At 34.2% G+C, this 25,604-nt stretch overlaps 1 protein-coding gene across 6 annotated transcripts in view; it reads right to left on the reverse strand.

Annotated features, from left to right (window-relative positions):
- Positions 1–25,604, reverse strand: part of ERBB4 (erb-b2 receptor tyrosine kinase 4) — a 1,287,830-nt gene that overhangs the window by 21,874 nt on the left and 1,240,352 nt on the right. For all 6 annotated transcript variants that reach the window (XM_027566608.1, XM_027566583.1, XM_027566617.1 and 3 more), the window contains 4 exons: positions 24,702–24,777; positions 21,395–21,541; positions 19,243–19,340; positions 17,704–17,874 (listed from right to left, as the gene is read on the reverse strand). In XM_027566608.1, coding sequence (XP_027422409.1) covers positions 17,704–17,874; positions 19,243–19,340; positions 21,395–21,541; positions 24,702–24,777 — 492 coding nt within the window. The remainder of the gene's footprint in view (positions 1–17,703; positions 17,875–19,242; positions 19,341–21,394; positions 21,542–24,701; positions 24,778–25,604) is intronic.

Genomic DNA, 25,604 nt, shown 5'->3' on the forward strand with positions numbered 1-25,604 from the left:
TGCCACCCACCAGCTCTGTTGCTGTAAATAAATTGTACTCAAAGCTTAATGTCCTCATCTGTAAAATGGAAATAATAATGTCTGTCCCTGCTTTATGAGTTTTATAAGTTCATGTTCATGGTAAATGTATTTGAAAAAAAATGTATTATATAAATGTGCAATATGGTATTTTTTTCTAGTAATTAAAAAAAAAATCCAGCTGAAGGGTGACTTGTCCAAGTATCACTCATACAAGACTATATTAAATGCTGCAAACCAAGCAAGCATATGTTTCTTGTATACCAGAATAAAAGTATACAGTTACCTATTTTGTATCTGTGTGATGATAGAGTTCATTTTGCAGCCTTAATATTATATATGTCATTTAAAGTGCTTCCCAGGTGGCTCAGTGGTAAAGAATCTGCCTGTCAATGTAGGAGACACAAGAGACACAAGTTCGGTCCCTGAGTTGGGAGTATCCCCTGGAGTAGGAAATGGCAACCCACTCCAGTGTTCTTGCCTAGAAAATTCCATGGACTGAGGAACCTGGTGGGCTGCAGTCAATGGGGTCACAAAGAATTGGACACGACTGAGTGACTGAGCACTTGCATACACATGAATGTCATTTGAAAACATTATCAAAAGGGGATGGTGTTATTGATACAAATAAAAAATAATTTGTTTCATTTGAATATATATATATAGGTTAGCTCATCATTTAAAGTCATTGTAAAACATTTCTTTGAAAATAAAAAAAAGTAATGATATGCTTTTCTTAGTGCAGCAGTAAATCAAAGCATGACCCTCTTTCAGCCCTTAGACACAGAAAGGTGCATATTAAATGTTCAATAACAAATTCCTTAAGCAGCTAAAATAAAATTAACTGAATGACCTAACAGTAGAGATTATGATAAATTGAAATAAAATCTTCATTACTTTTGTTTTCTTTTGATGATGAGGGTGTCAGAGTCCATGAAAGCCAAACATTAGAAACTCCCATCTCTGCAGAGCATGTGTTGGCCTTGATCTTCTTGAATCATTTGTACTGACTCAGACAGACACCTCCTATGTCTCGGAAGTCATGCTAAGGCACTGTTAACAGGGCAAGGAGAAGTCCTCAGTCCGGAATGTGTGCTTAAATTTTTTTTTATTCCCTGAGATCATTGATGTTTTCAGGGAAAACTGGCACATTAAGAGAAGCACATACTAATGTAAGAAATGTTTGAATTCTCCTACCCCATTTGGTGGAGACAGAATTCCTATGTGTTACTTTTTTAATAAGTTAAGACTTGAAGCATTTTATAGATTTTAAAAGTATGCTAAATACTTTTAAGAAAGACACCTCTTGGAAAGAAAGTTGCTAAATTATAGAAAAGTGCTTAGATTTGCAATCTGAAATAATTTGATAAATGACTTGGAGTTGGGAAAAATAAAATAGATTAGATTTTTCCTCATATTGCATACCCCAGGCTTTCTCCCAAGGTCTACCAAACAAACAACAAAAAAAAGTGCTAGACAGGCAAGAAAAGCTCCTGGTTTATTTTCCAGGCCACTTGGTCCTTTATTATGTATTAATAGTAGCACAATTATTACTTATCGCATCTAAAAGAAAATGTTATGTAAAAGTGCAGCTACATTTTGACCAAATAAAATATTAATACTTGACCTAATAAATATAATCACAAAGGAGAGTGTGGCTGATTGTCTTTCATGCTGTAAGTCTTAAATGTTAGACTTCCCAGGCTCTCATAAAAACCATTACTGTTTTTATTTGTAAACATATACCCAAGAATTTTATTTTATTTATTATTTTTTTTTTTCGATTAGAGCCCACTTTAATGACCTCACCTTAAATTAATGACAGCTCCAAAGACCATATTTTAAAACAAGGTCTCATTCACAGTGTTAACATTTCAGTGTATCTTTGGGAGGGGTACAATTCAGTCCAGAACAATGACCAACTAATTAATTTTTTGATAGTAAGATCAGCTTAATTTTGAAATACATTGAAGCATTTTCTCATATAGCATCAAATAATCAATATATATTTATTAAATATGTTTTAAATAGCCATAGAAGCAATAATAGGAACAGAATTAGAAATTTTTCATAAATACTATCTTTTAGAACGCAAGCTCCTTAAATACATAATCAAATCGTTGTTATTAGTTTCTCACTTCTCTCATTTCTCCCAAATTTACTTGTCTAAATGTTAAAAATATACCTAGTAGCTCAGATTTTGCCAAAAATAATAAATGAGAAGAGAATGTTTTGATCATTTAAGACTGATTTCTTAAACCCTTATTGAAAGGTAACCAAAGCAGTTAGAAATAAAATCAGCACACTGACAGCACTTTTAGGATATTTTAATCCAACCTGTTTCCATACAAAAGCATATTGAATATCAGTTATGCAGGAGGAGAAGATATTTCCAAGAGAGCTTGACATAAGCCCAGGTTGTGAATTATTTGCTTTGAAATGCTTTCATATTTTCCTGCTTGGAAATTTTGGTCAAGAGAAGAGTAAAAACAACTCATCCTAAGCATTTGGTCAAGTGAACATTCATAAAATGTTTAGCAGCTCACAAATACAATTTCTAAAAGTGCTAAATCATCCACCTCCAGAAGGGAGGAAGGAAGCGCCACTTTGCTATTGTATTGAATTTCCGGGGCCCACCCTATCCATCTTGAGTTTCCAAATACTGGGAGCCCCAGAGGAAGTTTTCACTAAAGTGCTATTTGAAACTTGGAACACATACATTCCCAGCAGTCTTTACTCCTGCATATAACCTTACCTTCTCTACCCAGAGTGAATTTACCTTGAAGCGGTAAGAGCTTCAGGCTCTTCAGTTGCATCACTTCTTCCAGGGCCTGGGAAATTTGGTAAACTTTTAAAAAGTAAGAATTTTATTATTTTTAACTTTTTACTTTATATGAGAGTATTGTTCACTAACAATGCTATGCTAGTTTCAGGTGTTCAGCAAAGTGATTCAATTATACACATACATGTATCTATTCTTTTTCAAATTCTTTTCCCATTTGGGTTGTTATATAATATTGAGTAGAACTTCCTGTGCTCTACACTAGGTCCTTGTTGGTTATCCATTTTATGCCTTTTTTTTTTTGGCCACACAGCATGTGGGAACTTAGTTCCCTTGTCAGGGATCAGGCCTGTGCCCCCTGCATGGGACGAACAGAGCCTTAACTTTTGGATAACCAGGGAAGTCCTTGGTTATCCATTTTAAAAACAAGTGTGTACATGTCAGTCCCAAATTCGGTAACTATCCCTTCCCGACACCCTTCTCCCCTGGTAACCATAAGTGCACTCTCTGTGAGTATGTTTCTGTTTTGTAAATAAGTTTATTTATATCCTTTTCTTTTTTTATTTAATATTTTTATTTTGCAGCATTTTTCTTAAAGAGGCTCAACTCCTACTCCCAATGATATGACTGGCTCCATAATACCTATATCCTCCCATATTCTCCCCTCACTTTTCAGAGAATATTCCCTACAGTTTATTCTTTATCAGAAATCTGGTATTCATGAGCAGTGCTACTCCATCTCCTATTCTGTGCATCCAGAAGGTTTCTTTGGATTATTTTTTCTAATGGAAAATATTCATTCTATGATTCAGCTCAGGCATCAAAGCCAGGATTAATAAGCTGTAAACTTTCAGATCATGGCATCCTCTTTTGATACCCACACACAAAGTCCTTATCCTTGCGATTATTATCTATAGTCTTCACAGGCAATTACCAACACTAACACTCTTAATTGGTATCACTCAGATAGGCTTCCCAGGTGGCTCAGTGGTAAAGAATCTACCTGTCAATACAGGAGACCCAGGTTCAATCTCTGGGTTGGGAAGATCCCCTGGAGAAGGAAATGGCAACCTGCTCCAGTATTCTTGCCTGGACAACCCCATGGAAAGAAGAGTCTGGCAGCCTATAGTCCATCGTGTCACAAGAGAGTCAGACATGACTTAGCAACTAAACAACAATCACTTACATTGCCCAGTGATATCTGCAAAGGAATATTTCCTGCCCTATCAGAAACAAGGATATCACAGTTATTAGCGATTGCAGTTCTACAAGTAAGCTGGTGAGCCCTGAAGAAACTCAGGAAGGAAAAGAATACCTGCCATCTAGCAGCCATCAGACTGCAGTCACTCCCCACTGTGAACCCTGAGGACACTCAGGGAGGAAAAGAATACCTGCCATCTAGTAGCTATCAGATTGCAGCCACTCCCTATAGTGAACCCTGAGAAAACTTAGGATGTGAAAACACAGGAAACTGATCCAGATAGCTGAGGTGCATATCAAACAATTGATATCAGTGAGCCCATACTCTTGCATCTGCCCGTACAAGAAAAGAACTAAATTCCTTAACTTGACAAATCTGGTTTCTTTAATTAACATTAATTGTTTGATGTTTCTGACTACTTGACTACCTGCCCTTTGTTGCAAAACTCCTATATATCCTATGTTACTGCTAAGTCGCTTCAGTCGTGTCCGACTCTGTGCGACCCCAGAGACGGCAGCCCAGCAGGCTTCCCCGTCCCTGGGATTCTCCAGGCAAGAACACTGGAGTGGGTTGCCATTTCCTTCTCCAATGCATGAAAGTGAAGTCACTCAGTCGTGTCTGACTCTTCGCGACCCCATGGACTGCCGCCTACCAGGCTCCTCCATCCATGGGATTTTCCAGGCAAGAGTACTGGAGTGGGGTGCCATGGGCTAGCTCCCCCTTATCTCCTTGGAGTTGTTTCTCAGAGCTATCTGAAAGGCAGTGTCCCAAGCTGCAGTCCTCATTCTGCCACAAAAAAATCTTAACTCGGAACTCTCATGTTGTGCATTTTAAAAAAATCAACAGTAGGTGTTATTTGAACCTAGAGTTCAAAAAAGGAAAAGGAAACTAAGAGGTGAAGTCATTCAAGTTTACAAAACTATTAATCATAAGTACTGAAGCCCAGATTTAAACACAGTGAGATCTCCAAGCCCATGTTCTGCTAGCACACTTTGCAAGTTTTTCAAATTACTTAAAAAAACATTTTCTCCCAATGAGTTAAAAGAAAAAAAAGGAGAGGTAGTTTGAACATCTTCCGTCTGTAAACTTTAGGTTAAATAAAAGTTTACCTAGTGTTCAAGAGACAGAGAAACCTGTCTGACTGATGGGTTAAAATCTTACCCTTAAATTTCCTTGTGCCAATGATTACACTGTTCTGCCTAAGATAAATTTTCTTTAAATGTATTGACCTTATCTTCTGCTAACTACTTCTAGACTTTTCTCCGCCCATATCCTATTATTTTCTGTCTCTATGATTTCACTACCTCACTCTAGTTTAAGAATATTTGAATTCCTATTATTCTAGAAAGCATTCTCTGAGTAATCTTTCACTCTGAGCTTATATTTAATCCCATTTCTTCCCTTTACAATTAAAAAAAAAAGTAAAGAATTACCACTGCCTGCCTTTAATCTTCAATCATATTCTGTTCTTCATTAGTTCTATATTCTACAAAAGCTACTCTCAAGAACAATACCAATATATCATGAATCAAGTTGAATCATCCAAACCAAGATTCAACTTCACTTGAGTTCTAGACATACATTCCCAAGTATCTAACATCTGAATCTACTTATATTCCAAAATATTGAATATATTTCCTTATTATACGTTCTCTATTCTCATACACTACTAGTAATATTGACATTTTCTCAACCTTTCATTGAGAAAATTTGGTGTCACCTTGAATTCTCTATCTCACTCTGCAACATCCAAATGGTACCCAAATCTTGCTGATTTTCCCAAAACCGTCACTTATGTCAAACTTTGTGTTAGGCAGTTAGAATAGGAAAAAGGAGTCCAGAATGATGGTGGCTAAAAGTCAAAGAAGGGAAAAGGCCACAGAACAGAACAAAGGAAGGTCCGAGGACCTGAGTGAGAACCTCAGGTAAAAGAACAGCCCTCCTGGCTAGCCCAATTTACATAGGGCAGGCTCAGTGGGGAGGAGAAAAAAAACATATAAAAAGAGGAGGCAAAATTGGGCCAGGAGACTTCTCTTCATGTTTTTTGGGTCGGCCCACCCTCACACCTCAAGGATCTATTTTCCTTTGCTTTCTAAATAAAACTGAGCTGTGACATGGAACTGTAACACTGGTCCATCTGAGGAAATTGACTCATTGGAAACGACCCCGATGCTGGGAAAGATTGAAGGTGGGAGAAACGGACAACAGAGGATGAGATGGTTGGATGGCATCACCAACTCCATGGACATGAGTTTGAGCAAGCTCCAGGAGTTGGTGATGGACAGGGAAGCCTGGCGTCCTGCAGTCCATGGGGTCGCAAAAAGTCAGACATGACTGAGCGACTAAACTGAGGAGTTAAAGAATAAGTTTAGTCATTTAAACTCAGGATATTCAAAAGCTCGGTCTATATAACATAAAATTATAGTACCTAGCTCTAAATAAGAACAAATTACACCAAACTCCGAATAAATATTAATTGTATACATCTCACCATCTCCATTAATGCAAAGAATGTTAAATATTATTCTTTTCTATCAGAGAGGGAAAACAAGTATGGATGTTACTAAACAATGTCTATGATTCTTGTTGGACAAAGCAAACCGAATTGGTTGTGAATTAAACTTATGTTTTCTTTCCCCTCTCAAATTTACTCTCAAAAAAAAAGTACTTCTTTTGTCAAAACATTTTACAAGGGATAAGGTCACAGTATTTGGAATTTTTCCTATGGTGGTCTGAAAATGAAAGTGTTAGTTGCTCAGTTGTGTCCAACTCTTTGTGATCCCACGGACTGTAGCCTGCCCTGCTCCTCTGTCCATGAGATTCTCCAGTCAAGAATACTAGAATAGGTTGCCATTCCCTTCTCCAGGGGAATCCCTCTCTCAATTCAACCTTTGCTAAAGTATAATGAGAGGGTGGTTCACAGCCATCTGTCTACAGTGTTTGAGTGAGAACTACAGTGCACACATTAGCCTCTCTTGAGAACACTGGTGTGTTAAGAGTACAATGGAAAATTTCATTTGGACAGGTGAAGGAGAAAAGGGACCGACACACAAAGATGCTTGTGATGAGGGTGTGTGCAACTGCAGCAACTGCACAAAGGAAAGCTGATGAGTGAGCCCACCCCCCACTACCCACGAACATCTTTTCCAGTCTGTTTCATGGAGCAATCAAAGGATATTCTGCACCTCTCAAAATGCCATCAATCTTTATTGACAAAGAAATAGAACATTTCTCTCTCAAACCTTTGCAGGAGAAATCATCAGAGCAATCTGGCTTGAACAGGGAGCTTTGGCAGACAAAGATTTGTCAGAATAAATAAATAAATAAATATATACACACATAAATTAGATAACCTCCACAAAATATGAATAGAAAGTTGATGATAATCTCCCAATTCTATTGTGTAAAGGGTAAAGAAACTCACAATTGTGCTCTCCAGGTCTCCTACAGTAAAGAAAAGACTTCTTGATGAGATGTTTCCCATAATGTAAAGTGGAGCTAGGAATCTTGTGGCAATAATACTAAAACATAACCATCTAAGTGATTTAGATAACACATTCATTAACATTCCATATCTAAATCTCTAAGGGGCCCCTCCCTCCTCTTTGTTTCCCTTTCTTGTTCTGAGTTTTTTCCTTAGCACTTTTGAACAAAGCAGGGAAGAAGCTCTTTTGTTTATTTAAAAAGGCTTTTTAAGGTATCTGATAATTGCTTCTGTAAAATAATTTCAAAAAGATCACGGAAATGTTCTTTAACATTAGTTTCGCCTTCAACAAGCCATGTTGCTATGGTCCTTTGTCTCCATGTCACAGAAGGGTCTGTTTGGCAGTGTCCAAGTACAGTACTGAGAAGAGGCAACAAACAATGATGCCAACAACACGTGCTTTCAGATGAACCACTATTTAATAGTCGAGTCACTCAGTTTGGAGTCAGATACTGGTTTGGCCTGGTACTGGTTTGGGTCTTGAGTTAACAAGTCTTCACCAAGTTATCAAGTCAGGGATTTCAAATACTGTGTCTCTGGGATTATGGTGTGAAAATAAAATCCCACCTATATCAAAGTCCTTTGTAAACTTTATAAGCTATCATTTAATTTGTGAGTATGCCAAGAATGAAAGGGACTCTGTTTTTATAACATATTGCTTGTAGTGGACTTTGCATCCTCAAAGAGTTCAAGAAAAGGTGTGAGTACTTTTCAAAATATGACTTCGTAGGCTAGGGTAAAAAAGGTTTCATAAAGATTGTCCTAAATATTTAAAAAATTAAATAAATATGTACTGCTTTTAGCAGTTTGAATAGTTATTAGGCTTTTATTTATATGTTGTTATTTTTTGGAGATGATATATTGATTTTCCATGCTATTTTAACAAATGAAAGGTGGGCGTTAAACACTTAGACTATAAATGACACACCTCTGTGTTCAAATCTTACTTTTTACCATATAAGGTGGAAGCCTCAGTAAAAAGAGGCTTCTATGTCTCTGTGTTTGTTTCTCCTCTGTAGAATTCAAATGGTAAATTCTGCTTAGTCTTTTTTTTTTTCCTGTTAGTGTAAATTTATTTTTTATTTTTTAATATAAATTTATTTATTTTAATTGGAGGCTAATTACTTTACAATATTGTATTGGTTTTGCCATACATCAACATGAATCCACCATCCTGAACCCCCCTCCCACCTCCCTCCCTGTACCATTCCTCTGGGTCATCTCAGTGCACCAGCCCCAAGCATCCAGTATCATGCATTGAACCTGGACTGGCAATTCATTTCATATATGATATTATACATGTTTCAATGCCATTCTCCCAAATCATCCCACCCTCTCCCTATGAAGATTAAGGTAACAAACGTAAAAGCTCAGAAGCTCAGAGCCGAACATAACACACAAATCTGTGATCAATAAGTGGTAACTATACTTAAATTAGTGTTTGAAAATTTTGAAAGTTTTATGAAACTTGCAAGGATCATTTTATCTTCAAGCATGTAATTACTGAGTCTCAACACAGACACTGTGCTCCCTTTGTGCTCCAAGATTTTGGATTTTGGCTTTATCAGTTCCATTTGATCCTCCTAAACCATTAAGTCTTGATTACAGGGAGTCTCACAGGAGAATAAACAGAGGAGGCAAACAGCAGCAGGCTCTCTGGCCTCTTACGGCACTCCCAGCAGGAACATTTTTAAACCAATCAATGCTAAATCTCATTAGACTTGAAGTCAACATCAAGATATCCATGTTTTGACCAGTAAAAAAAGTAGATAGAAACAATAAACGATTAAATGTTAGAAGTAAGAGATCGGAGAATGGTTTCTCACCTTTCCTTTAACAGCAAAGGACACAAAGTTCTGGATTTTATCTTTTCTAGTATCAGTTTACACATGTAGACTTCCAAGGTGGCTCAGATGGTAAAGTATCTGCCCACATTGCGGGAGACCCGGGTTCAATCCCTGAGTCGGGAAGATCTCCTGGAGAAGGAAATGGCAACCCACTCCAGTATTCTTGCCTGGAAGATCCCATGGATGGAAGAGCCTGGTAGGCTACAGTCCATGTGGTCGCAAAGAGTCGGACACAACTGAGCGACTTCACTGTAGATGACAGTGCTTGTACCAGAGGGGCTTTAAGATCCCATCTCTGGCACTCTATGAATATATAATTACTTACATGTCACCTCATATTACAATGGGGCAGCTCAGTGATACAAATTACTGAGTTCATTGATATTCTTGGACCATATTTGGATATATTTTTATTCAGAGAAAATCTAGTTGAAACAAGTGACTAGAGAAGGACATAAATACAAAGGGAAAGAAGGAAGGAAAAATGGAAAATGAGAGGGAAGAAGATTATATTGTTGGTGTGGTAAGAATAATCAGGGGTCTCTATGTAAGTGGAACCATGGAGTTTTATGTACAGGGAATAACATATTGTATTTTAATTTTTTTTTTTTTTTAATTTACTGCCAACCTCCTCTCCTCCCTCAGCTTTGAGTCTGGAAAGCTCTATATAACTTCTTGTCATTTCATCTGGGGTCGGGGTGCAGAGGTTACTCTGATTTACCATGCTCTAGTAAATATACCACCTCTATTACATCTGCAAACATGCATTCATAGGCATTAGTATTTAGTTTTAAATCTTTCATTTGCCAACAGAAAGAGCAGATTCTCTAAACAATAAACAACTATAGAGGAAATAATAAGATACTATAACAAGGAGGTGGTACCTCAAGTCCAAATCTACTAGAAGAGATATCTATGATACCTGGAGATTTGAGAAAGAAGACTAAAATTTTTCTTTCTTACTTAAGAAATTGAAGAGTAATTAATTTTTGTGTGTAATTCATAAATATAGGGTTATATGAAGAATGCAGAGCTGGTATTATAAAAGACATCATTAAGTCTAACATGATGCTGTGACCTAAATTCTAAGAAAATCTTTTGAGAATCAAGGAGAAATAAAAGAGTAATACTAATGAAAAAAAATATTTTGTTAAAGAAAAGTAAAGCTTACAAACAGTAGTATAACTGAAATAATATAGCCAGATTTTAAGAAAGTCACTGGTAGAGAAGACATTGCACAAAAAGACATTGTTACTTTGATGATAAATTAATCATTTGAGAGATTGAGAGATACTCTCAAATTAGTGACAAACCAGAGAGATCAGAATTAATTTTAATATCCATATAATTTCCAAGAACTTAGAAGTTTAAACAAATGTAATTTGATTATACGCTCTTATTTAGGGGGAAAAAAGCAAATAAACAAATCTATAATGCATAAGGAAAAATAATTCTTTGTTAAAATATAGCAACTATCCACCCACACTTCCAAACTAAAACAGAAAACACCAATATGATCTATATACTGAAAGAGATCAAGACAGGGATAATGCTTGCAGCTCTGGGCAATTTTGTATGTGTGAGCTAGAGAGTAGTGGAAAATAAATTGCAGTGACTGGTCAACTGGAATGGCCAAGGCATTTCCTAGGATGAATGTTCAAAATTCCTTCTACTGTTAGTGACAATAGGACTATATATCATATAAAGAGAAATCTAATATAACATATATCATTCAAGTTTATCCCATTGCTGAAAATAAAAGGCATACTCTCAATAGATGAGGACAAAATAAAGTGAAAGGAATTAATGCTAGTAAATGATCAAGTGTTTGACATATTCACAATACTGTCTTTTATTCATTAAACCCTATATATAAAAACAGCCCATCTGCAAAAATTTTAAAAAATGTAGATATTAGTTTGAATGATTTTTTAGTAATTCCTTTGAAGTGATGAAGGCCTGAATTAGAATACTGGCAGGAATTTGAGAGCTGTTTTTCAGGAAGACCAGAAAGGATTTGGTTTTGAATTGCATAGTTTTAATGAAAAGCAAGAGAATTTCACAACCATGTCTCAAGCCTTCATAACATTGATAAAAAATAGGAAAACTGAGAGAAGGTCCATCAGATCTCCTCTGATAACAGAGCTATTAAGCATGTACAGTATGGAAAAGAGCTTCCCTGGTGGCTCAGACAGTAAAAAATCCACCTGCAATGCAGGAGACCTAGGCTTGATCCCTGGGGTAGGGAAGATACCCTGGAGAAGAGAATAGCTACCCACTCCAGTATTTTTGCCTGGAGAATCCCATGGACAGAGGAGCCTGAGGGCTGCAATCCATGGGGTGACAAAGAGTTTGTATAGAACTATTACAAAAATGAGGATTTTTTTAAAGTATACTTAAAAATACATCATGTCTTTGTTCATGTCAGAGTTTCTGTTTAGTTTTGACTTTTGCTTTCTTCTGATCCATTTCAGTCCCAACCTACCAAAACTCCACTTCTACTCCAAGCTAGATTCAAATACAGCCACAAATGACTTTCTATAGCCTCTTAAGCTGATTTGGTCTTTTTCCTACAATACCAGGCATATTGCCCTCAGTACATTATTTCCTCAACTAGAATATTAATTTTTTGAGGGAACAAGGTTGCTTTTACCTCTGTACTCTCTTGCCCAACACAGTGTCTGGCCCAAGATAAACATTCACTATATTAATTCATTTGCTCTTTCATTATAATAACCTAACAAACTAAAAGATTACTACTTAGGTAACACTTTGGGGCAAAAAATACCTAGTGATATGGATTATCCTAGTAAGAATAGCTTTTTCTCCTGCCTTGATAGATAAAAAAAAAAAAAAAAAAAAACCCAAATATCATATCAAAGATACTGTGCAGGAATCCTTGACATAATTTTGGAAGAAATGTAAAAGCAATATCCTGAGACTACAATCATTTATCATCAAGTAGCAGCTGTTGTTAGAATTGATATTGATCCTTGGTAAATTGCAACCAGAGTAACCTTGTTGTATCATCACAAAATTCTCCCACTACATCATTTAGCTATGAGATGCTTCCTTAACTTGTGTCCTTAGGTTTTTCTCTTCTATAATCAATCACATAAGAAAAAAAAAAAAAAAAAGTGGTGTATAGATGTAACCCAAAATGTTTTGGGACATTTTTCAATTAAACATTTTCTAGAAGAAAATATAACATAATTACATAAAATAAATGATTATTTTGAAAAGCCATCCAGTGGAAAGATAGCTTTAAAACTAGAAAGTGTTTATATGTGATTCAGTTCAATCTTCTCATCACTGAAGTAAAGAAACTGAATCTGATTAAATAATATGACCGAGGCTGAAGTGTCAGAGTTCTAGAATGTGAGATTCCTGACATCCAACTTAAGTTTCTTTTATCCAATTACCATTAAGGAAATGAAAAGTGTTAGTTCCATAAGTTGTAAGAAGTTCAATAGCAACTTGAATTGAGGAACCTCCTTCCCCAAGCCCCTCTGTTATTTTAGGAATATGGATCCTAAGCTATTAAGAGAATAGCTAACAACAATAACAAAAATATAAATTAGCTGAATGTTTTCTAGCATTATTTGCCTTTATATCTATCACCTTGCTGGATAAATATCAACACTGTATTTTTAGCTGATGCATTAATTTATCAAATTTTAGCTGATGATATAATTTATCAAAATATATATAGAATTTGAAATAATGAAAAGCATAATAAAAATAACTTTCATAACTTATTTGCTATAAGAACCTGAAATAATCTGAAATAATTTGCTTGTCAAGCAGTGATTGTATCAATGGGTTTTTCATAGATAATGTGTAGAGAATTTTATAAAAGAATGTAATAGTTTATTATATTGACAAGGAAACAACTAAAAATAAGATTTGTGTGATTCTAAAAGAATGTAATAAGTATTTGCCTAGCACTTCAGATATGCTGCAATTTTTTAAACTGCCTAAAAATCATGTAAATAGTATTGTGCTTATTTTACGAATGAAGAAGCAAAGTTGTCAAGATATTCAGAACTTTAATCCTCTCAGCTAGTGAGCAGGGAGTCTATAGTTAAAAACTGGATTACTTTTTGGTTTCAAAGTCCAACAAACATGCTCAAAAGAACCTTTGATTAAAATTCACCTTAAAATGTTCCCTTACCATGTAAGGTGGCCACAGAACCTAAAATTGAATTTACTTTTTAATGATAAAATAAGACTAGCTTTATAGGAAAGAAGGGGAAAAATGGTATTTTCACATGTTTGAAATTACCATTGAAAAAATAGAAAAATATAGATGAATAATGAGGCTTTCTAAGGCCTAAAAATAAAATGATACTTAAAAACAATTCTTTTAACAAAGACATGAAAAAGTATTATACATGAAAAAGAAGTATACAGATAACATTGTTTAAATAATAATGTGGAATAAGAAATGGTGACTAAAGGCCAAATAATTTCTCATGTGGTTTTCACTTTGTTTTACTAATTCCATTAAGTTAACTCAGACCTTCATTATGAATTCCTTGCATTGAGTGTAAATTGAAATAAACAGAAAGCTGGAATTCAATAATCATTATAAAAAGAAAGATTCAAGCCCTTGGCCTTTATAACATATCATGTTAATGAAGGAAAACTATTTTCTTGAAATTTCCCTGTTTCAATAAAAGTAACGAATTTGTCATGTAAAATTACAAATGTCAATTATGATCTGACCATTTTGTTAAGTGTACAGTGGAAAAAAAGTGCCTCCTTTATATACATTAAAGATGTTGCTCCTTCTTTTAAAGAAATGTTTTATTTATTTGGTGGCACTGAACTCTTAGTTGTAGCATGTGTTATCCAACTTCCTGATCAGAGATTGAACCTAGGCCCCTACATTGGGAATGCAGATCTTAGCCACTGGACCACCAAGAAAGTCCCAAAGATATTGTTCCTTGACATGAACAAAATACTGATATTGAGTTGACTCATTGGAAAAGACTCTGATGCTGGGAGGGATTGGGGGCAGGAGGAGAAGGGGACGACAGAGGATGACATGGCTGGATGGCATCACTGACTTGATGGACGTGAGTCTCAGTGAACTCCGGGAGTTGGTGATGGACAGGGAGGCCTGGCGTGCTGCGATTCATGGGGTTGCAAAAGTTGGACACCACTGAGCGACTGATCTGATCTGATCAGTTGATTTAATCTTAAACTTTTTAGTTCTGTCTCCTGTCTACTGAGTTACAGACATATTTTCATATAAAGGAAAAAATACTTAAGGTCTTTATTTTTGCCTCTTTCTATTAGAAAGCATCACTAAAAACAAAGCTAGTGGAGGTGATGGAATTCCGGTTGAGCTATTTCAAATCCTGAAAGATGATGCTGTGAAAGTGCTGCACTCAATATGCCAGCAAATTTGGAAAACTCACCAGTGGCCACAGGACTGGAAAAGGTCAGTTTTCATTCTAATCCCAAAGAAAGGCAATGCCAAAGAATGCTCAAACTACTGCACAATTGCACTCATCTTTCACACTAGTAAAGTAATGCTCAAAATTCTCCAAGCCAGGCTTCAGCAATACATGAACCGTGAACTTCCAGATGCTCAAGATGGTTTTAGAAAAGGCAGAGGAACCAGAGATCAAATTGCCAACATCCACTGGATCATCAAAAAAGCAAGAGAATTCCAGAAAAACATCTATTTCTGCTTTATTGACTATGCCAAAGCCTTTGACTGTGTGGATCACAATAACTGTGTGGATCACAATAAACTGTGGAAAATTCTGAAAGAGATGGGAATACCAGAACACCTGACCTGCCTCTTGAGAAACCTATATGCAGGTCAGGAAGCAACAGTTAGAACTGGACATGGAACAACAGACTGGTTCCAAATAGGAAAAGGAGTATGTCAAGGCTGTATATTGTCACCCTGCTTATTTTACTCATATGCAGAGTACATCATGAGAAACGCTGGGCTGGAAGAAGCACAAGCTGGAATCAAGATTGCCAGGAGAAATCTCAATAACCTCAGATATGCAGATGACACCACCCTTATGGCAGAAAGTGAAGAGGGAACTAAAAAGCCCCTTGAAAGATGAGAGTGAAAAAGTTGGCTTAAAGCTCAACATTCAGAAAACGAAGATCATGGCATCCGGTCCCATCACTTCATGGCAAATAGATGGGGAAACAGTGGAAACAGTGTCAGACTTTGTTTATTTGGCTCCAAAATCACTGCAGATGGTGATTGCAGCCATGAAATTCAAAGATGCTTACTCCTTGGAAGGAAAGTTATGTCCAACCTAGACAGCATATTCAAAAGCAGAGGCATTACTTTGCCAACAAAGGTCTGTCTAGTCAAGGCTATGGTTTTTCCAGTGGTCATGTATGGATGTGATATTGGATTGTGAAGAAAGCTGAATGCTGAAGAATTGATGCTTTTGAGCTGTGGTATTGGAGAAGACTCTTGAGAGTCCCTTGGACTGCAAGGAGATCCAACCAGTCCATCTTAAAGGAGATCAGTCCTGGGTGTTCATTAAAAGGACTGATGCTGAAGTTGAAACTCTAATACTTTGGTCACCTCATGTGAAGAATTGACTAATTGGAAAAGACTCTGATACTGGGAGGGATTGGGGGCAGGAGGAGAAGGGGACGACAGAGGATGAGATGGCTAGATGGCATCACTGACTCGATGGACATGAGTTTGAGTGAACTCTGGAAGTTGGTGATGGACAGGAGGCCTGGCATGCTCTGATTCATGAGGTCTCAAAGAGTTGGACATGACTGAGTGACTGAACTGAACTGATAACAGACCTTATGAGGATGGAGGGGAGAAAAGGTATGGGGCAGGTTGGGAGATGGATTTTATAAGAAAATACCCAGGGAGCTTTCCAAACAATATGTAACTCAGAGGTTGAGGTTGATGCCAAGAGAAACAACTGTATTGAAGAGAACATGTTCCAATCACTTTGAAGCAATCATATGAATAGCACAGAGAGCCTGTACACATTAGGATCCTGAACTTGTACTGATTGGGTGACATCCATCAAGTCCTTAAATCTGTGACAAGTTTCTTCATATTTAAGACAGAGATAATGATATTAGAACCTCATGGGATTGTTCTAAGGATTAAGAGTAAACATGTATATGTTGACATATAGTAAGCATGAGGTTTATTACTGCTATCAGTTTGAAATAAAGTAAATGACTTTGTTTTGGAGAATGAGCAGCAAGTTGAAAGTTTTTTGTGCTTACTGTGGTGGGGGTTTGGTCACTAAGTTGCGTCCAACTCTTGCATCCCCATGGACTGTGGCCCTCCTGTCTCTTCTGTCCATGGGATTTCCCAGGCAAGAATACTGGAATGGGTTTATGCTTATGGTCAAGACAAATAGGATGCTGCTTGTTCCACAAGCTATGACAATATTCTTAGAGGGAGGAGGAGATCAAAAGAAAAGAATTGCTTTCTAGAAAAAAAGTAAGCATCGTGTGTATGTCTTTTCAATTGAAGAAACTTATCACAGGCTTCTCTATGCTCCATAACGGCCAATGAACACTTGATTATAACACAATCATGTTGCATTCTGTCTCTATATCTTTGTGACTTTTGTCAAAGTTGGTACATCCTGAAAGTAGTAACTATGTCAAACTTTTTGAATTTCAATCGTCTAGTAATGCAGAGGTATTCAATAAATTTTGAAGGAGTGATGAACCAATATCAAAAAATAAATGAATGAATTCGTGGACTTATAGTTTTCAGAGAAAAAATGCTATTCACATAGAGTGGACTTAATATTTAACATGAAATGGAAATTATGTTCAGATGCTTCTTTCAAAACTTAAATCTGCATCTTAGAAATGATTCAGAAGCCCTACCAAGATGATTGATTTAGTCCAAAGGATTGCACAGTGTTCTGTTTCTACTTTGACCTCACAGAAAATATCCACTAAATAAAGAGCTGTACTTGTATTGTCTCTTGACCAATAAGTCACATTATCTTATTAAGAAAAAAGGAGAAAGCCTATCTTGGGAAGAATTTTCATTTATTTATAAACACATACAGATTTATTAGTTTGAATTGGTGATAGATTTTCAAAAATTGAAATTTGTTTTAACTAAATTTAAGACCAAAAAAAAAAAAATTTCTCCTTTTGAAATCTTGAAGATATTTTAGAGTTCATGTTGTATTGCCCATGCTTGCCTTTCAAAATTAACTATATGTGGCAAGTTTGGCATATCTTTTGTTGATAAAACTTGCTTTTAATTTAGGAATCACACTGATTTGAGCTATACTATTTATTTGGTAATTTTTGTGCTTGCAGAGTATTTCCATGATTTTGTTTCTCAGAAATAATATGAGAAGTGGTATGTAATACTTCTTACCCTATTTGAGTCAATTCTTGATCTGGAAGTATAGATGGGAGGAGGGATGTTGAAAGCTTGAGGTACCAGGTATTCCTCAGCATCCATCATATCTTCTAAATCTTCTTCATCCAAGAGATTCTGAAAGAACTTGCTGTCGTTTGGACTGGGAAGCTTCATACGATCATCACCCTAAAAAATTGCCCATCAGATACACAGACAAAAATGATTCTTTCCTTCATGTTAAATATGTGAAGTTTGCAGCAAATTTATATAATATCAAAATCATTGCAAATTCATGCACTCATTAAAAAATATTTAGCACAATTACCTGCCATATAGAAGCCTATAACATATATAGATATGACAGGGAAAGATAAATAAATTAAATACAGAAAAAAATCTGATAAATGCCCATTTGAGATGAATAAAGCAGAATGCTATGGCTATTTTTAGAGAGCATAATCCATTTTAGATTTGAGAATAATGGTAGGTTTCATTGCCAAGATGGTGTTTAACTGTGACTTTAAGAGTAAATAATAAAGAAAGAGCAATGAACTTATCAATCTTTATTATATTTGGTTGGTTGATAGTGCAAAGCTATCAGGATACAAAGTATCCATGATTTGTTCTACAGCATAACATTATGAAAGTGATATCATTCAAAATCACAGCAAGCATGGAAAAGAACCTAAATGGGAATGGGAGAAACACCAAAACAATTGTTACTCTCTTACCTCAACTATTTCTTAAGTAGAATTTAAAAATTTAAGTTATAAGATATTTTTGTAAACATTTTTTAAAATCAGAGTTAATTTGGGAAAAAGTTAGATAGAAATCATTGTCTGCTAAAACGTGACTTTTATCTTCATGTCAGACTATTGATATGAAGATATACAGTGCTCTGTTTTATTGAGAAATCTTAACTCAGTGTTATCCAGACTATTTGCTTATGGTTTATGCAAAATATTCACAACAAAATTTACTGCAAATTTAAATGATCAAATCCATTTTTTGTAGTGTTACATATAAAATGTTCTTTTGGTCTATTATTTTATCTATATATATTCATTTAAATCTGAGTTATTGTTTGGTTATAATAACCTGAGATATTATTTTTTTTATTATTTTTTAAATAAACATATTTTAAAATATTTTTCTAGGAAATGAAATGTCAATATATTTAAATATCTAATTCACTGCCTTCAAACATGGACACAATGAAAATGAAAATTTATTTTCTTTTTTTTTCCAAGAGGAGATAATTATAACAATGAATGTAACTAGTAGAGTACTTCAAGGCTTGTCTGAGGATAAAGGCCTTTTTATGCACATGAATAATCATAATTATCTGACAGATCAATAGCAGAGGCACTTAAGTGCTAAGGGAAAATGCTTAGAAGCGGTTCTGACAAGCAAAAGTCATTTCACATTATGTTCTGCTTAGTTAATCAGTTTGTGAGTGGTGATATCCACAGTTCGAAAGTTCAGATATTATTACTGTTTTGTAGTGAGCTTTCCATTGTGCTGTTCTCAAAAACCTAAGTCAAAGGTACAAACCTGAATAACTAGGTATCTTTGAGGGTCTCGAGCCATTCTTGAAAATTCAGCAGCCAGTTCCTTAAATTTAGGTCTACTGTCAGCATCAATCATCCAACCTAGAAATTCACAAGCAATAAAAGTCACTATATCCATAATTAGGAAGAAGTGGGATGCAAATTTTACAAAAATATAGGTTAAGTTTGAAAAATATTATTTTAATAAAAATAACCTGAAAAACAAAGAAAACTAATGAAAGAAACAATTCAATAGGTGAGAGTCTCACAGTTTACTGATATTCATAACTACATGTAATAATAACATAAGCTTTTTATCTTGTTGATATAATTTAAAATTAATTTTTTCATCATAGAAAATATAACCTAGGCTAACCATAGGAACTTAAGAAATCTCAGATCTTTTCTCATTATGTGTAAAGAGAATTTTTTTTAAAAACTTTTCTTTAATGTGTATAGAAGGTAAGATTGGAATATAATTTATCAGTTTATATCAGGAGTGACATGGATTAAAAACTTTGATTACAATGTGATACACTGGCATAAAAGTGAAGAAAAGAATCAAAAGCAACTTTCTTATGCTATTTTTTTTTTCCTGGTGGGAAAAACAACTAATGCAAAGTGATTGGCAATGTTTGTTGAGCAATAGCTGTTCATTTATCTGAGTATTAGCCTTTCCAACATAAAAACACTATCAGCAATTTTCAAGGTATGTATTATTATTTAGCTGGGAGTCTAGATAAAGTGGGTCTTATCTCCCTAGGCTCTATTTAACTGATGAAATGACAAGAATAAAAGTACCGAGCTTTCCTTGATTTTACTGCCAAATGACCCTTTTCTTAGACACTAAAAGTTCTAAAAGCGAGGTAAAAGTCCTTATTTGGCAAAAATGTATTCCTGAGTTTTCATTATTTTATTGGAGCTTCTAAATGAACTATCTAAATCATCTCACTCTACACGGGATCAAGTTATGTAATGCATGTATGTTTGCATACTCTCTTCCATGGATGACTACCAAACAATGTTTGACCTAATAAAGTTATAAAACTTGTTTCTCTGTTTCTCATAATTCAATCTTTATTCTTGTTATGGGAAGTCTTTGGCTGTCATTAATATTATTTGATTTTTTTCTCTCCTAACTAAGCTCAAATGCTCTATATTTTATATGCAACCATTAAAAAAAATGTTTTTGATACCAAGATGTTAACGAGAAAATCAGTGTTTCTGGAACTCTATGGGAACAAAAAAGGTTAAATTCTCAGTGAGGTATCAGTTTCTTTCTAACTAAATATTGAGTAAATAGAACTACGCTTAGAGAAAAGGGCATGCTGACCCAAACTGAAAAGCACATTTTTTATTTCTTCCCTCACTGTCAGAATGTATCACACATGTCATGAATATAAATCTGAGTAGACCTGGGTCCAAAGTCTCATATTAATAAGACGCTTATTCACCTTCACCAGTTTGTTTCTTTGCTAACCCTGTGTAAATCAAAAGGGGCAAACCCCAGATTACACAAGAAAGATTGCTGAATGCTAATCTCATTTAAATTAATTCAGAAACTCCAGAGACTTCCCTAATTCTATTTAAATTAAGAGCCTAGGCTTGCCAAACACATTTATAACACGTATGTGTCTGAGACCCAGAAGGGAGGAAGAAAAATAAGGGAGTTAGATGTAAACAAATGATTTAATTGAAAAAAAGTAAATATTCACAATCTTTTTAGTTCAATATAGATTCATGCCTTTCCACTTCCCACTCTGCCTTGCTAATTTCCTGTTGATTGAGACTGGTAAACTCATTTCCATTTAATTCATCTTTTTAAATGATTAGCTTCAAGCTTCTTTTTCTTTATGTGTAGATCATTTCTTTAGTCTGCTTTTTTTCCTTTAAAGATTATTAACATTATTGTGATTAATTACATCCCTTTGAGAGAAACAAGTTGATTGTATAGAAGTGATAAGAATCAAAGTGAAATAAATAAGAAGCATAAGAATCATATAATGTTGACTTCATAGTATGAAAGCATGATACTTCTTCACATTAAAAAAATTGCAACAAACATAGGTGTTTATATTCTCCTTTCACAATGATCTTTAGAATTTTATATTTTTCAATACACAGAAAAAATTGTGAAGATTGATTAGCAATCTTACATTTGACCATGACCATGTAAACGTCAATAGTGCAGATGGGAGGCTGAGGCAAACGTTCTCCTTTCTCTAATAAATCAGGAATTTCTCTGGTTGGAATTCCATCATAAGGTTTTCCTCCAAAGGTCATCAGTTCCCATATAGTGACTCCTAAATTAGAGATCAATTCTCACATAAGCACATCAGCAATATACTATGAGCAAACCAGCAACATGTCTGTGGCAAAAGAATGCTTTTCAGAGGGTAATTAGAAATAGTCTAATTATACTAATGTTTGTTGACCCAGTTTAAGTTTTATCACATTAGAGCCTGTAAAACAGTTTATTTACTATATACATGTATACTGATACCAAACAAATATGATTAGGTAAAATCTGCTATTGATTAATTTTGAGATTAACATTTTTGCTATTAGAAGTCCTAAAGGTCAAGCTAGGGTTTAGAATGTTTCGGTTACAATAAATAATTGTGCCTTTCTTTTTAACTAATGTGAAGAAAACAAGTAGAATAAAACAGATTCATTTCTTTAGCACATATGAGAGACAGACTGAAGAATGATCCATATGCAAAACAAAATGCATGTAAAGTGATCATCTCCAAATTGAAAGAAATCAGTAATAGTCTATTTCTTAGATAATAACAGTATCTTGAATCACTAGAACATTCTTTCCTTGGTGAAAGCAAATACTCTAAATACTAGCTTGCAAGTAGAATAATATAATATAATATAAGAATAATGATACTGATACGAACAGTAACATACACAGAGCGCCTCTGTATAATCTAATAATTAGCTAATTTAATAGTTATAGTTTTCTTAGGGGTAAAGGTTATTCAGAAATTGTACCTGCTAATACAACAGTATTAACAAGTGAATTTTAACTGATGCATATACAAGTATCTTTCAATATAAAATTCATTAATGATGGTTTTTTTTCCCATTGCCATTTGTAATGAATTATTTATTCACACTGAAGTCATTTTTAGTTTATAACAGTTATCATTGACTGATAAACATGCAAAGCTTAAAATATAAAAATATATGTAAACTTCAAATTATTCATCATAATAGTATCATTAGAGATTATCTGATTTTTTGGTTAATATTTACATCTTATGGATCTTAAATATAGTATAAACATGTAAATTAGTTATGCAATTTAACTTTCAGCCTTATAAAACACTACTTGATTTTGCATACTGAAGAATGATTCATAGAACTGATGACTAAAAGTCAGTGTTCATGACGAAGGCTGAAACAAAGTAAGAAGTAGATTACTGGCTATTCATAGTGTCATATTTATAGACTATGTATTTAATGATAACATTTTATTAATTTATATTTGTAATTATAAAAGAATAGGTACTTTCACATCTCTATCAGGACTTCTATGAGTAAGATACAAGGCAACTACAAATAAAAATAACAGAAAATACAATAAACAGAAACACATCAATATAAAAGTTGAAGTAGAAAAATCAAAACCCCCACTTCTACCAATAATATTCCAATTATATCTTTGCAGAGTTGATGACAAGATACGGTTAAACAGAGATGGCTGCATGTAGAAGAGCAATCTCAAGAAAATTAAATCAGAAACATCTTCAAAACTTACAATTTTATCATTTGAAGATAGAAAACATATTCAATGCATATTTATTTTTATAAAAGTAAAGATGCAGCCAGGGGCAATGTTCCATGTAGATTCACTGTAAATAAGACTATGAATCTTTCTTAGCCTTTTATGACTTTTGCAACCAACTATGATATATAATAAAAATCCTAAAATGCCTTATAGATATGGATTGATGACCTCGGCTATGTTTCAAAACAGAGTTCCCTTTATCTATCTATCCATCCACCTATCTGTCCATCCATCAGATTCTGAGATATTGCAACTCAACATGAAGAATAATAGTATGACCTTAAAACAGGATTTTCTTCAAAAGATACATTTTATTATTAAAAAATGTGATTGCCCTGCCAATATTTTCTTTAATGTATATATGTATTTATTTATTCTAGAAATCATTTAAAATTTGTAGATTGTCACATTTAGTTCAGGGAAACATAAGTAGGAACAAAAAAGGGAAAGAAAAGAAAAAAATCTATTTGATATTATATAAATCTATCTTATATGTAAATCTACTTTATCATGTAATATATATGCTGATCTATACCATATAGTATATAAATGCATATGTACATGTTAATGTATCTCATGTATATTTCTATCTCATATTTAAGTGTATATGATTTATATGTAATGATATATATCTGTTTTTAATTTAGTCCTTTCAGCTTAATTAAGTTTTGTCAAGGGTTCCCCTGTACTTGCCTAATCTCAAACACACAACACTCTGCTTCTAAGCTGAGGAGACTACATGAGTCTTCATGAAAATTGTAACACCTCATACAGTTTACAGGTGTGGAAAGAAAAACTACCCCATAGAAATATCTTATATTTTAAAGATAATTTATACTGTTTTTAGATTAAAAATACAGGTTGTTTAATCTTCTTTCAAAAAATAAAACCTAAGCTTAAATTTGAGTTAAATAAATTGCTTCATGCTTTCAAGACTCACCAACACATTTTCATTTAAAGAAGCACTGAGCTTTTTATTGTTAGAAGTGCTAGTTTTATACAGTTTATGTAAACTTAGAAAAGGTGTTGATTTATTCTTACTAATACTTAGTATTAGTGGACTTAAGTTTGTAAATAGCCAGACAGGCACTAAGAAGCTCATCTCAAAAACTGTTAGATGCAAATAAATAAATGTTCTAAAATTTAAAATCACTGTTCCCATTCATTTATTAATTTTCTAATGTATCTGTTTACTCCAAAAGTAGTTCATAAATTACAATTAAAGGTATAATTATAAATCATCTCTCTTATCTATCTCTCCCCTCACATTTATTGCTTTCATCCTACTGCTTTCAATAATTGGTATTTGTTCTAACAACAATCTCTATTTTCTTACTATATAACTAGATTTCAGTAAGAAAATGCTTTTTAAAAAACATTTATTAAAACATTTGAAAAACATTTATAAAAAACATTTGAAATTATGTTTTCAAAGATCTGTTGAAAATGAAGGCCATAGGAGTCTATGAAAATGTCCCTAATCTAAAACTGCTGCTTTTTGTTTTGTTTTGTTCATCAAAATGATTAGACAAGTTGCTACCAAAGCAAAGGTTATGATAGACAACTCAACTAAGACATTAATATATTACATTTTAGAGAACCAAGAAACCTAAAATGTTTATTTTTGCTTTAAAAGCCTTATAACACAAAGAAGAATTATTTACCATAGCTCCAAACGTCACTCTGATGGGTGAATTTCCTATAATGTATACACTCCAGAGCCATCCATTTAATTGGCATCTACAGAAAAATAAGAAGTGTAAGTCATATAAAAAGTCATTTCTATATTTCCTCAATATGAGTCTCTGGATTCACTTCTCTTGTATGCATAGAAAAATAGAAATGTGTTATTTTTCAAAACAGGGAGGAAATGAAATTTAATCTTAAAAAGAATTAATTAAAAATATTTATTTTTAAAACCTTCATAAACAGTAAAAAGGGAAATAGTATCACTTTCTAAGCTTCTTACTATTCAGTGATTAAGTTACTAGTTAATATTATGACACACAATATCAATTCTAAAACATCTAATACATATATTTTTAATAATGTGGTCATACTGTATTGTTTTCCCCCAAATAAGATTCCCTACATTTTCAGGAACCCTTTCCACCCTCAAATTTCAGGCCACTGATAAAATGAACTCTTTCTACACCTGTTCTCTCCCTCTCCTCTCAGATAATTTGGTCACTAAAACACCTAAAATAACGAATTCCAAAGTTAGCCTTGCTTTGTTCCCCAGCCACAAATGATCTCCCTCAACTTGGGTAGCCAGTATTGAAAATACGTACCATTTTCAAAATAGGAATTATATAAAAGAATATGAGAGGATCAGTACAAATCCATCATCACTGTAAGAAAAGCGACTCAGCTCACATACCCTGCTGCTGATGGGTCAGCAGAACAAGTTTCAACTACGAATGGCAGTGTTATAGAGCTGGGAATATAATTAGATTCTATGGAATAAAGATAAACACTTCTACCTTGCAGTTGAAAGCTTAAAACTAAATAGGCCTTTGAAATCATGAGGTTGGCTGCTCACCAAGGTGACACCAAGGTAATTCAGT

Source organism: Bos indicus x Bos taurus, chromosome 2, assembly GCF_003369695.1.
Source record: "Bos indicus x Bos taurus breed Angus x Brahman F1 hybrid chromosome 2, Bos_hybrid_MaternalHap_v2.0, whole genome shotgun sequence".
NCBI classification, from domain to species: domain Eukaryota; kingdom Metazoa; phylum Chordata; class Mammalia; order Artiodactyla; family Bovidae; genus Bos; species Bos indicus x Bos taurus.